Source organism: Microcebus murinus, chromosome 27 (genome assembly GCF_040939455.1).
Source record: "Microcebus murinus isolate Inina chromosome 27, M.murinus_Inina_mat1.0, whole genome shotgun sequence".
Classification (NCBI taxonomy): domain Eukaryota; kingdom Metazoa; phylum Chordata; class Mammalia; order Primates; family Cheirogaleidae; genus Microcebus; species Microcebus murinus.
In genome coordinates this window covers 16,723,561-16,738,246 of record NC_134130.1, presented here as the reverse complement: position 1 = coordinate 16,738,246, position 14,686 = coordinate 16,723,561, and the positions used below count along the sequence as shown (strand labels likewise).

Here is a 14,686-nt window from a genome sequence, read left to right as displayed (position 1 = left end):
CATAATGCTGATGTTTGTGGTATCTGGGTGAAGAATATACAAGAGCTTGTGGTACCATTCTTATAATTTGTCTATAAATGTAAAATTATTTTATAACAAAGAATTTAAAAAGTGAAAAACTAAGACAGGAGACATAATGAATTACAATGTATGAATCTTATTTAGATCCCAATTCAAACAAACTACAAATAGAAAAAAAGGAATGATTAAATTACTAGAAATCTGAACGCTGACTGGATATTTGAAAATATTAAGAAACTATCATTATTATTTAGGTGCAACAGTGGTATTGTGGTTGGGCTTTTTCAAGCCCTTACCTTTAATACTGGAGGGGAGGAAAAGAGGTGGGTGGGTAGAGGTGCAGGTGAAACAGATTAGTCAAGAGTCAACTGTTGAAGCTGGTTAGAGGTACATCGGGACTCACCATATTATTATCTCTAATTATAAACCTAAGTAGTATATGTTTGAAATGTCCATAATAACAAGTTTTAAGAGAGAAGATACATATAGGGTATCAGAAGAAGCACTGCTTTGGAATAGGATATTTATGGGTTCAAATCATAGGTCTATACCAATTGTGGCCATGGCCTTTTAGGACTGAATATCACTTTCTATACTTTTGAAATGGATGATAGTAAAGTTACTGTCACAAAGATAAAATAATATACAGTGTTTAGCACGGTGAGGTGCACACTGTAGTTAATAAACCTAAGTGCCTTTGACAGGACCCTTGGGTCATTACATCTCAGGTGCACGACAGCCACATTCCTAGAGTTCAATCAGGCCAAATACAATTTTGTACAATCACCATTTAACAAGAGTATTTATAAGATAGGATGCAAAAAAGAAGCATAAAAAATACCTCTGGCTCAAATACACATCTTTCAAAGACAATAATTATCTATCTATCTAGGCTTTCTTTCCAAAAAGAATTAATTCGGCTCCACAATGGACGTTTTGATAAAGATGAACGACTTATTAAAACATCACAGTAGAACATATAAAGGATTTTACTGCCAAAATGTCTTTCAGATAGAAGTATTTCCTTTTAACAGTTCCACTCACAACTACAACATCTTCCTGCTTCTTTCCTCCTAACTCCTCTGTGAGACTGCCCTACATACAGCAGGAGCCAATAATCCTCCTCTTCCAGTCCTACCCAACACTTAGTATCTGCCACTATCTCTACCCCAAAGCTCGAAGAATGGTCATTTCTGATTTCCGCTGAATCAATACAGTAGCTAAATAAGATAGTACTGGCAACAGTTCTAGAGTTGCCAGGAAGAGGGTATGTGTGTGTTTAATGTTTGTTTTTGTGGGAGATTTTTTTTAAAGGAGCTGAAAGTATAAGGGAGTTTGATCTCCCTCCCTCTCTCTCTCAGGGTTGTCATAAATTACCAGCATTTCTTTTACTTAAGCAGTTTATGAGAGGAGGTAAAAAAGGAATAAGACAGAAATACACCTCCTGAGCAAATGTAAACATATTAATAATTGGAATTTTTCTCAAACTGGTAACTTCATACTCCAAAGTATGGCAGCAATAAACTGCTGTTTTCAGTTCTCAAAACTAAAAATGCTTGCAAACTAAAGCGAGAACTCATGTAATGTATAAAGCTTCTTGCCAGCTGGGCTCTGCGCTGCTTATTCACCATCTCCTCCCCCTTCTCTGCAGTCCTGGGGGGTGGGCTGTGGCTCCCTCTAGAAGGGGCTGCTGTACTCCCACCTCCGGGATGGGAGGCGTTGGCGGCAACCAGAGGATGAAGGGAGAGAGACTGGGGGAGCCCTGGCCCCACTAGCATCTGCCTCAGTGCAGTGCTTCTGGCGATGCCAACACCCCTGCAACTAGCTCCTGCTCGGCAGGCAGCCCTCCCCCAGCTGTGGCTCCCACAGGCCTTCAGGAACACTGGTTCCCGCCTTGCCCCGGCAGGACTCTTGACACTACCCAATGCTGCCAGGCCCTAGGCACCTCAGCATTCCTTGTGGGTTCCCTTAACCTGACTGCCCTTCTTTACTCACTTAAACTATACTCAGAGCCTCACACCTGCCTCCCGTGAGGACCTGGCACAGGCTCCCGCACCCGATCTCAGACCACAGCGTCCCCGGCTACTGCCACTAACTGTCACGGAAGCGTATCAACCTCACAGACAAACCCTCTGCTTCTGCCTCAGCTTTCTCATCTATCACCCCCAACTTTGCCTTAAATATCTTTCCAACATCGCCATTCATTCGTTTACAATATAGTTTATAATTCGACATGTCCACAAAGCTTTCTCGAATTCAATTTATCGACACTGTACAACCACCTACTAGTTTGAAAGCAATGTGTCAACGTTTCCCCTTTGTAAGCAGCAGGACACCAAGATTCTGCGATGAATAAACACTAACAGGCTCTTACTTGGCTTCAGTGAAATTCATTCTTCCTCTCCAGGGCATTGGTCAACCGTCAGTAACGTAGAGAACCTGCCATCTGGAACTGTATCACTTTGCAATCACTGATGTGGATGTTGAAGACCTCATAATCTTTCCAAGATACAGAATGGTCGAGGAACAAATTGATTATAGTAATGCTGTGCATGAGACAATGTCACACATGGGGTGATCAAACCACTTCTCAGTTGAGAGGAGGAAGAAGAGGTAGAAAAGAAATCCTAAGTAAAAAAACCCACAAATACTCCCTGCTTTCTCTCCCTTGAACACATCAGTAGACAACTTGTTACTGGCTTCCTAAAAGAGTGACAGAGAACTCTTACTCTCAAAGTAATCTTGGTCTGTTGCTTATTTGTCTCAGTATAAAATGGAAAAGTAAATAAAATAACACTCCACGAAATTGTTGTTTGATGTAAGGCTAATAACTGGCTCTCAGCTACTTTAAACAAAGTCGCAATCACTCCTTATGCAACAAATTCTCTCAATGACTTAAACCTTTTGGCTTACAAAGAAGAGTGCAAAACAGATGTAATATTAAAGTCCCTAATTATGCATGATAATTCCTTGATAAGACCCCCTTTCAACAGTGCCAACAATTTATTTACTAACATCAATTCCAGATATGAATTCAAATTTTGGCAGAAAATTAAATAACATGGTGTCAGCAAGTCTTCCCTTAAATATGTTTCTGTTCAGCAGAAAACAAAGGGACATCTACATGTTATAAACTATCAGATGCTTCTGGCTGCAAATAACAGAAGACCCGATTAGAAGTGTCTTCAATAATTTGGATATATATTATCTCTCTGAATAACAAATCTGGAGACAAATGACTCCAGGGTTGGGTCAGAAACTCAAAGCAGTATAAGGACACAATTAGTACATCCGGGATTCTCATGAGCATAAATGGCTGCAGGAACTCCAAACACTGTAATCTCATACAACAGCATCCAAAGCAGGAAGAAAGATGATTTTGGAGGTCACAAGCCAGTTTCTTCATAATAGGAAGGAAGATCTGCTTCGGAAACCACTCTCCTCATATCTCAATGGCCAGAAATGACTTAAATCATTTAAGTATTTAATAATTAAATCTGACCCTTAAATCACACACTGGCAAGAAAGAATGGGTTGCCATTATTATATCAATTCCTATATGATTGGGCCCCAAAACATGCTAGAAAGAAGAGAATGAGGTGTTGTATAGACAAGCACCAAATGTAGCACTCAGAAAAGTTCCTGCATAAGTAATTTAAGCCAAATATTTGCTTCAAGTCCAGAGGAGTGGAATAAATTGCAAAAAGGGGAAGGGCCAGTACATGCAAACACCCTAAAGGGGCCGCGAAGGAGACGAGGCTGAACAGGCAGCCAGGTGAGAGCCATGGGGCACTGAAGAAAGTGTGGCCCATCTGAGGCCTCCAGTTCTTAACCTGGTTTAACTTCGTACCACTTTGAATTTCAGCAAACTACAGCAAGGGTTAGAAATAAACAGATACTCTTTCTGCAACCTTCACACAAATACAGACAGACTAGCTTTGGCCCACACAACAGAAGTTACGACACCTTAATCTCTTACTATGCATCAGATACTGTTTACAGAGCCTTACACCTCTTATCTCATTTCTCTTTTTATTTTTTTTATTTTATTTTATTTTATTTTAGAGACAGAGTCTCGCTTTGCTGCCCAGGCTAGAGTGAGTGCCTTAGTGTCAGCCTAGCTCACAGCAACCTCAAACTCCTGGGCTCAAGCAATCCTCCTGCCTCAGACTCCCGAGTAGCTGGGACTACAGGCACACACCACCATGCCCAGCTAATTTTTTCTATATATATTAGCTGGCCAATTAATTTCTATTTATAGTAGAGACAGGGTCTCGCTCTTGCTCAGGCTTGTTTCAAGCTCCTGGGCTCAAACGATCCTCCCGCCTCGGCCTCCCAGAGTGCTAGGATTACAGGCATGAGCCACCGCACCCGGCCTCATTTCTCTTTTTAAAATAAAATGCTATGCATTGGGTACCATCAATGTCCTCATCAAATATCCATCAGCCTTAGAGAGAAAAGCAGTTCCCCACAAACACGTAAGTGCCAGGGGCGAGGCAGGGGACAGTCTGCATGCAGCTCTCTGAATGACAACCAGGCGACTGAGTTCACAGAAGCTAAACACAACTGATGAAATGGCTGCTCTCTCCCAGATGTTCGATAGTCACCCGGGAACAGGGGTTTCTGGTTCACAAATATGGCTTGAGGGCCACATATTTCCCAAAATGACAACCATAACCACCTGATTTCTACACAGAAACTATGAAAGAGAGCAGCACCAGTACTAGGACTAAGTATCTCTGCCATGGACAGAAATCAATTGGAAGCATGATTACAGGATACTGCAAATTCTTCAGATCTTAAAAAAGCCTTTCAAAATCTACAGTCAGTGCTAGTCCCTGACATGGCACCTTGAACTACAGGTGTGGGGAGAGAAAGAGTATGGGTGCACCAATATAAGCACGTCATTTACCCACCTCTGTGTAAAAGACCTAACAGTAGGAAGTCCGGCACAATCCTGTCCTGCAGTGCTTTCTCATATAACACAGTATTTTGAAGAACAGCATCTGTAGCCTATTCTCACTGCTCCACTTCATCCTAATCCTAAAATTATCTGAAATCATTAACTTTCTCTTAAACAACTTTCTCTGTCATTGTTTAATGTTTTTCTCTTCTACACCATAACCTTCTGTTGTATTTATTTATGGAACCTCAGCACTTGGCACTTCTAGAACTTTCTCTCCAAGCAGTGTCATATAGATAATTAGGTCCATGTCTTACCAGCATTCATATCTTTAAACTTCTGTTTTAGCTCAGTAGGAGTAAGACGGTACTGATCAAGACCATCATTCCAATAAATTCGGTCCAGGACTTGAAGATCTCCTCCAATCAGCCAATCTCCTTGTTCCATAACCATCTAATTGGAAGAAAAACAAAATTTTTAAACAGAAACCAAGATCAAAATAAGTAAAAACATTTCTCTCATCCAAACTACCATTGTTGCAAATTACTCTCACCTTAAAGTCAATGGTAAATCCATTTGATTTATCAACTAACTTGGGATTCAAGATGCTACAGAATTGGAATATACTTCGTAATTTCTCAAAACACTTGTGAAACAACTATTATTTTTCCACGTAGAAGGCAAACAAAATCAATGTGAATAACAATTATGACCTTTAAGTGACAAAAACATTCCTTTCAATGTTGTTGCGTGTTGATTAACAGAATAATTTGTAACCCTGGGTCACCCCACCCTCTGGGTTCTCAATCCCAATCTTTCAAAGAATTAATAATCTGTGAGTTAGACACAAATTCATGCCTTACAATCACCACAGCACCTCAAATTTCTTACACCTTCATGCATCTTCTTTCCCTGCATCTGAAAGGAGGAGACATTATTACCCTCTCGAACCTGTTCGTTTTTACCAAGCGGCTCAAACCTCCCTTTTCCCCACGCTGCTGTCTTACATGCCAATAACGCACCCAGTCTCTTTTAAAGCTCAAAGTCTACTTTAACACACCTAACAACCGTCAGAAATTTGACTTTGATAACATTCCACGTACAATACATAAAATAAATGAGGTGCTTGGGGGAGACTAATTATATTTCACTGCTTTTACACCAGAAACACAATGTTACATTAAAAGCCCAGGCTACATGAAACCACCAGGGTAGGGGCCCCCCTCACGCCCCAAACTTACATCCTCCTTGTGCGTATGTGACAAAGTACACCACCAGACTATAAATCCCAAGAGCATAAACACTGTGCCAGCAGTCCTGTCCCCACCCCTGCATTCCCAGCACCAGCCCCTAGCTCAGTGTCTGGTAGCCTGGTATAGAGTAGGTAGGTAGGTATGTATGTATGTATGTATGTATGTATGTATTTATTTATTTAAGACAGAGTCTCACTCTGTTGCCTGGGCTAGAGTGCCACGGCGTCAGCCTAACTCACAGCAACCTCAAACTCCTGGGCTCAAGCGATCCTCCTGCCTCAGCCTCCCGAGTAGCTGGGACTACAGGCATGCACCACCATGCCCAGCTAATTTTTTCTATATATATTTTTAGTTGTTCAGCTAAGTTCCTTCTACTCTTTTAGTAGAGACAGGGTCTCACTCTTGCTCAGGCTGTTCTCAAACTCCTGAGCTCAAGTGATCCTCCTGCCTCGGCCTCCCAGAGTGCTAGGATTACAGGCGTGAGCCACTGCACCCGGCCTAGAGTAGGTATTTTTTTTTTTTAATTTCAGCATATTATGGGGGTATAAATGTTAAGGTTACATATATTGCCCATGCCCCCTCTCTCCCCTAGAGTAGGTATTTAAAATACATCTGTTCAATAAATATTTATCTGGACCAAAATGACATGCTCATCACACCAAGATCCAGTCTCAATTCTGCCAAACATTAGCAATTCCAGTGGACCAGTCAGTACACAGGTAATGCCCATAGCACAAACGTTACTGGTAAGTCAACATAAAATGCAGCAAGACTAATTCAGGACCTTGATGTAGGGGTGGCTCTTGCATGTGGTTCCCCACTGTCTGGCACAGCGCTCCTCTTTCCTGTGCTCATAGAACTCTGGATTGCGGAGAATAGCCACACGCCGGCCCTCGTACACCAGAGCAAATGCCGTGCAGCCATCCAGCCGCTCCTTCTCTTCGCAAGTGGCCGTCAGAACGATGGGCACCGACAAATTAATGACACCTCCTGTGCGCACAGAGGAACACAGAGCACACGCTCGGATTACTCAACAGGCCCCACTCACATCCACCTGTCACGTCAAGGGACACTCCTCAGAAAATAAAACCTTCATGGGTCTAGTAACAGTGTTCAATTGGTACCTGGCAAGGGAAATCCACAGAGAGAACAAACTACAAAGTCAGGGAAAATATAAGCAACAACCTCAGAATTTTTTTTAAAAACTAGCAAAAATGAAGACAACCAACAGTGTATATAGTAATATTTCTCACAATTTATCAAACTGTCTTTGGGTAGAATTTTTGGTATAAAATTACAAAAATAAAAGGAACTGTTTAATAAGGAAAAATCAACCAATTAAGCTAAATATCACCAAAAAATACTGTGCACTTTCAATATATGAATGAGACAAAGAACTATGTTTCAGGAAAAATTTAAAGCCTTGTTGATAATAAGGCTTTGATATAGATAACTGCATTTTAAGTGGCAAGTTGATTAAGTATACTTGAGTATACCTGGTATACTTGGGTAACCTTGAGATAGTAAGACAAAAAAATCCAAAAAGTTTTCTTGTTTATTTTTTTAATACAGCCAGAATCAAACTGATATTAGCTGATACTGGCCAAGGCACAAAGGCAGTAATCAGTGGCTGCATTTAACCCAAAATGTGTTGTCAGTGATATCAAAGGCATAGTCTCAGTTCCCCAACTTTCAAGCTGTAAAAGGTTTTTTTCATCATGTACAGGTTAGAAAAATAAAATTCATATTTGAATTCATATATATTTCCATAATGATACATTTTGGGGAATCATGACATGCCTTCTTAAGACAAAAGATGGCAACAAAATCAATGATGATTGCTTGGCTGGTTTGAAAATTACCACCACTACGTGTAGTTTAAAATGGAAAATTAATAGGTAGATCTGCACCAAGCCCAAGACTGAACCATTACTGAGGAGGGAGGCCACAAAGACTTTCCATTAGCTCCAAGAAAGAAAATCAAGATGCAATATTTATCCCTATGTTCTTGTAATAAAGTTTCTTGAGAAGAATAATTACGTTTTCCAGTATCTTTTTCACTCCCCAGTCAATACACTGACTGCCATACTAGAAAGAAAAAAATTCTCCTTGGGGACACAGTGTTTTATTATGAAAACTTTGAAAACAAAATGATCCTTTCTAATTTGATTAAAAATTTGTTATTTTTTATTGTTTTCTGTGTGTGAGCTATATGCAATTAAATTGTCAATATTAACTGAAGTAATAAGAACAATCAACAAGATTTTCATGAACCAACTGCAGGGTTTTGCCCAGGGGGCCACCCATCACATAAACACGTATGCTCCAGCTCCAGTGTGAGTTGCCCATGTGCCATGCACCTCCCAATGTAAAGAGACGTGTGAGTTACATATGCTTCACCAGGCCCTGGGCTCAAAACTAGCATGAGTTAAATACAACTCACATGGCAGTTAATGTGTTTAAGGAGTCATTATACAAAAGAAATCAGTGGCAATTTCATGGGATTCTGTGACATTTTTAAAACATTTTCTTTAATGTGGTAAATTAAGATTACCAACAGTATATAATACAAAGTCAAAGGTAGCTGAACTGTAATAATCTACTAACATACAGGACATTATTTCTTTGGCAATTTTTTTAATGTTTTAAAAGAATAGGAAGAACCATGCTTTCAGCCACCTATTTCAAGATTCCTTAACTTGGATGCCGTGATTCCCCATTAGATGGCTCAAGCATGGGCTTGAGCATAGCAAAATGCAGTATATATTTGTCCTGCATGGAGAAAAGCATGCCATAGTGGTCAGGTGGATACGGCGTAAGAAAACTGTATGTGCCTTTACAATCCACTTTCAATCCTAATCCCCAGGTTTTCCCTCTCCCTCTACAATAAATCACAATCTGGAAAAGGAAAAATGGAAATAAAATCTCATGGTTCACTTAAATAGAGTGTTCAGTACTGATATAATGCTACCCCTATGAAGATGTTACCATTACTTTGTATAAACAGTGACGAATCCCTGAAACCAGGTCATTTCCCTTCCACATCCAAGATAATTTTGAAAGCAAAACGTCTTACCATCCAAAAGACAATCGAAATGAAGGCACTGCAAGTACTCCCTCTCTCTCATGAAGCCATTCAGTGGGGTTGCCCAGCCTTCTGCCAAAACCTGCACCCACTGCATATCTACCTAGTAAATTAGAAAGTAAGGCAAAATTTCTATTTCACGCATTTATGAGCAAAAGCAGTAATGGCTTTAGGAGTTGATTTTGAAAGCAATAGAAACAAACATCTTAAGGATGATTATAGATCATATAAACCTAACAAAGAATAGGAGAAATACGCATTTCTCCTAATAAATTTAAGTAACATGGGGCCTCCAAGCATTTTTAATAAGGACAAATGAGAAAAATGAAGCCCATGGCCCAGTGGTGTGCAGGAGAATGCAGTCTCCTATTTATTCCCGAAGCACGTCTGCCAATGTGTTCCACGGCACAAGAATGTAAGGTATTCTCCTGCTTCAATTCACCAAAAAAAAAAAAAAAGCTGTATTCATAGAGAATTTTTTTTCACTTTAAGATTTTCCTCTTATTAATGTTTACAAAACCTTTGACAGTGGCTACTATTTGTCTCTATTGGAACCCAATTCTACACGGTATCTGTTAGGGACTGAAAATCTGTGTCCCCCCACAATTCCTATGCTGAAGCCCTAACCCTCAATGTGACTGTATTTGGAAACAGGGCCTGTGAGGAGGTACAAAGAATGCCAGTGTGCCTTCCAGGTGCTCTGCCAATGGAACAAATTTGAGAACCACTGTATTGAAGAAACAGTGACATTTACAAAAAGCTCCTGTCTTTCAGGGTTCTAGAGTCTGACTGGTGAGGATTCATATTCATTCATTCTTATTTGTTCTCTTTCTTCGTGCGTATGCATTCCGGGCAAAGTCTGCTGGTGACCCATTGTCCCTCTGCAAGCTGCTGTTCCCTGCAACAGTTTGCAGCCTGAGCTGCTCCACTCACAGCTGTCCCTCGATGCCACCCCCAGCACATCCTGGCCTCAGGTCAGACACACAGTCACCACACGCGAAGCACGTCGCAATGGTCTGCTCCTATCACAGATTCCAGGTACTACCTGAGGGTCGTTCTCCAAGCCCAGTTTTGTTTCCTTTCTCCTTAGTTTCACATTTGGCACTTCCCTGGGTGTTTTGGGTCTTTACTATATTAAAAGAATGGATGGGAAATTTAGCTTCTAGTCCAAATGCTTATTCCTTAATCTTCCTGTTTTTAAAGTATAAATAAATCATACAACTTAAAATTCTCTAAGATTTGAAAAAGTAAATTATACTTTCCATTCTCATCATGCCGGGTTTAACCAAGCAGTTGTTTATTGGGAAAGACTAGATAATGACATCATTAAAGCTAAAATACATGATAGGATCACTCTTAACAGCATAAGAAAGGGTGAGTCAAGTGTCTGGCAAGAGATTAGGAAACACGGTTAAAAGGGAAAAATGTTCTTTTTAATTATTAATAGTATAGATTAGTATTTAACCTTTTAGCATTCCTTCACTCTGATAAACCTCAAAATCTCACACAATCTTTATTCTTTCATATTTCAAAATACACAAATATTATGACTAAAAGTAAATATTAATAGAAGCCATGGTACTTTGAGAATATGGTTTCACAAATTAAACACATTTCCCACTCCTAGAAACTGTGATATACATTACAACACCCTCACCCTCAGTGCTGCTACCCCTGGTCTCAAACACTGCTATAAATCACAAGTTTAAGGATGTATCACTAGGTGTGAAAAGCAATAAAGAACTTACTTTATTAATTTTCAATGCTGGTAATGCTTCTGCATCTGTTTTCGCCAAATGAAGCTTATTTTCTGGCACATACAGTTCTTTTACTTCATAAGAGGCATCCACAGGTACAATATCCTATGTAACAAAAGTACAATTAAATGTCTGACTCAACAATTGAGAGTTCGTCAAAGGGTATCTTAAATGAAGAAAAGTAACATTTCAAAATGAGACCAAAAAGAATTTCAAATCTTCATTTTGCAGCTGCAAAGAACGTGGAATGTGTATGCCACAAGGCATCTTTGGGGCCTTTACATATCCAAGGAGCTAATCAAACATACAGAATGTATGTATGTGCATTTCACTTAATGCACATCATATAGTCTTTTCAGAAAAAGTTTATTCTGAATTTTTATTTTTTAGTTGGTGAAGTAATAGGCTTTGCCCAGACTGCTGAAACTGCCATTTGCCCTGTAATTTGCCTATGGGTGGAGAACAGCTGGAAGAGAATGTAGAAAAATGACAATGATGACCATATATAGGGACACACGGTGATTTATTTTTCTCATTTCCATCCACCTATTAAAGGACATGCTTACTGCTCCATAGACACTCTCCTTTACAGCTGGGGGAAGGCAAAATGGTACAGCAACTTTGGAAGACAGTTTAGTGGTTTTATATGAACACAAAAAAACCCTCTAAAATTAACTGAAGTTACACAAAAAGTCAGGCATTCATTAGGACTTTTGTGAGGAAGAGTATAATACAGTTTCACAAAAGACTTAAACTGAAATATTTACGTGACTCATAAAACTTTAGGGACATAATATCATCAAAACAAAAGAGAGATACAAAAAAGCAACAGGGATCTACAGGTCGGTTATTTCCAATGTTCTCATCACTTGCAACATGAGGTAAGAAAAGAGGGCACAGGCTTTTTGTACAAGATCTGAGTTCAAATTCTAATAGTGCAACCTTGAGCATCTCACAACCTGTCTCCTTCTCAGTTATTCAGTTGTTTAAAAAACAAAAGATACATAAGATACACACATATATGTTATATATTATAGGCTGTTGTGACAATTAAATGGCCTGAGGTACCTAAACTGTGGGAGCTGATATTAACTAGAGCAGGGGTCCTCAAACTTTTTAAACAGGGGGCCAATTCACTGTCCCTCAGACCGTTGGAGAGTACGCTCTGTGGGCCCGGGACAGATCGGCTGCTAAGCAGGACAGGCAGTGGTGGCAAAAACACCCAGAGGGCCAGATAAATGTGCTAGGCGACCCGGCTGTATGTGGCCTGTGGGCCATAGTTTGAGGACACCTGAACTAGATGCTGACCACAACCCAACACATTGTTCCAAGAGATTAATTCATTTAAGCTTCACACAGTCCTACCTATGAAGGTCAGAAGACACCAATGCTAGCCTCCCCTCACAGATGGGGAAATTTAGGCCGAGGAGCGGTCAATGATTTCCCCAAATCCCTGCAATACTGTCTTCTAATGTACTTAACACAACAAATACTCAATAAATAATAATAATTACAGTATGCTTGCTATATGCCAGGAACTGTTCTAGGCACTCTACACATACTGACTCACAGAATCCTCAGTACAATCCTGAGGTCTATGATTCTTTCCCACTTCACAGATGAGGGAACTGAAGACAGAGAAATTAGGCTATTTTTTCCAGGGTCACAAAACTGGTGTTAGAACCAGTTTCCAACTGAAGTCCCGATACCATTCTCCTTCCCCCCCCAAAAAAAACCTTTACTGTTTCCCTCATGAAAACTAAGTTATGAAATAGTCTGCCACACAAATTGTTCATTTATTTTCATGATTTTATTAAACATTTACAGTTCCCAGGCTTCTGGTCGACATGCGATCTGCAGATGTGTTGATAAAGTCCTAGACAAAAGGTAAAGACACTCTACATTTCAGTTAGGCCTAAGCAGTTCTAGTAAGGATAAGTGAACAGTTTGCAACCAACTTGTTCAGACCCTGCCACTGTGAATAAAACCAAGAACCTCTATTTCCACCACTGGGCCCCCTTGGTACTTTGAAAACCAGAATATACAGTCTGGGGAGAAGGGACACAGGGACTCCAGAGAAGAAAAGAATCCCATTCTCCACTTCAGTGATAAGAACTGCTCTCCATAAAGCTTTCTTTGCCATCTCTGAAATCCACACAAGGATGGGATACCTTTCGGATACCCCCGCTACTCTACTCCTCCCCCACATTTACTGCAGATACTGTCAGTGATCATGGGGCGTCAGAAGACAGCATCCAGCAGACAGATCTCATCTTCACTGGATGCAGCAAGGCATTTCCAGCTGCGTTCCTAAACCAGCACCACTAGATTTGGCTCCCAAATACCGAGGCACAGCAGTGGCGTGCGTGGCGCGCTGCCACGCTCCAGGCACGTGGCTGGGCCTGTTCTCACCCACACCCTGAAGAACCCCCACAACACCGAGGGTGCACCCAGGTGTGCGACCCCCCTCCCTCTGAAGAGATGTTCCAAGTAAGAACTGCAAACTAACGAAAGTTTCTCTAGATAATGTCTACAGTTTCCTTCCAACCACACCCCTAAAAAGCAAATGTACAGATAATTTGTGAGCAAATCTGTCTCTGAGTTAATTAGTTTGAATATGAAAAGGGTAATATCTGTACTATGAGCTCAACCAAATTATTTAAAAGAAATGTTTTGTGTACCAACAAAATCATTCATAATTTAGCATAAATGATTCTGTTTCTAGTAATGTGTATTAACATAGAGCAGGCGTCCTTAAACTACAGCACTTGGGCCACATGCGGGTGTTTTTGCCCATTTGTTTTTTTACTTCAAAATAAGACATGTACAGTGTGCATAGGAATTTGTTCATAGTTTTTTTTAAACTTTAGTCTGGCCCTCCAACGGTCTGAGGGACAGTGAACTGGCCCCCTGTTTAAAAAGTTTGAGGACCCCTGACATAGAGGCTATAATCATTTTCTTTTTAAGAAGAGGAGAAACCTTTTTCATATTTTACTTTTGAGTCAAAATAATTTTTTTATTACAAGAATTTCACAAAATTCTTCCCTTTTCAAAATTCACATCTAGCAAATATTTTTAAATGAATGTTGGCCTCAAAACTTAGATACAAAATTCTTCTCATGCCTAACCAATGCCAAAATAAAAGTTCAAGAGGTTGCTAGCTTTTCTTTTAAAAAAAAATCCATAAAATGAATAATCCTAGAATTAATACAAACAGCATGAATCAAGAGGAACATGGTGAATCTGCTCAGTGGAGATGAGTTCCACATAGATTCTACGTGTAAAGACAAAAGGACTGGGTATCTATCGGGAATACATAAAAAAATCTTAAAAATGCAAACAGAGTCAGTTTCCAGCAAATTCTAGTAACAAATCTTCTCAGTTTCCAAAACCACTACTAAACATCTGAAAGGAGCAAAACCACCTCAAAGTGAGACAAGATATCTGGACAACAGAATGTGAAGTCCCTGCCTCATGAGCTCTCCACTCTATTTGGGTTTCATTTGGATCTCCACAGACATAGTCAGCTATTAGAAACAATGTGTTCTTCAACTTTATTTCAAGAAATCTCCTTTGAAATCAAAGTCGATCACAAGCCAGGCCAGGAGACAGTCCTTATGTGCCCAGACACCTCACTGGTGGTAAAGGGCTCCCAGGGAAGTCCCCA

General features: G+C 40.1%; 1 protein-coding gene across 4 annotated transcripts in view; it reads right to left on the bottom strand.

Moving 5' to 3' along the window:
* PAPSS1 (3'-phosphoadenosine 5'-phosphosulfate synthase 1) overlaps positions 1 to 14,686 on the bottom strand; it is an 82,695-nt gene that overhangs the window by 24,867 nt on the left and 43,142 nt on the right. For 2 of the 4 annotated variants that reach the window (XR_012915130.1, XM_012766265.3), the window contains exons 6-10: positions 11,011 to 11,124; positions 9,254 to 9,365; positions 6,962 to 7,167; positions 5,783 to 5,842; positions 5,242 to 5,377 (exon numbers count right to left, since the gene is read on the bottom strand). Coding sequence is in view for 3 of the 4 variants with exons in the window: in XM_012766265.3 (XP_012621719.2) it covers positions 5,242 to 5,377; positions 5,783 to 5,842; positions 6,962 to 7,167; positions 9,254 to 9,365; positions 11,011 to 11,124 (628 nt within the window). In the remaining variant the exon portion in view is untranslated. The remainder of the gene's footprint in view (positions 1 to 5,241; positions 5,378 to 5,782; positions 5,843 to 6,961; positions 7,168 to 9,253; positions 9,366 to 11,010; positions 11,125 to 14,686) is intronic. The other 2 variants (XM_012766266.3, XM_020284503.2) reach the window with 2 other exon arrangements.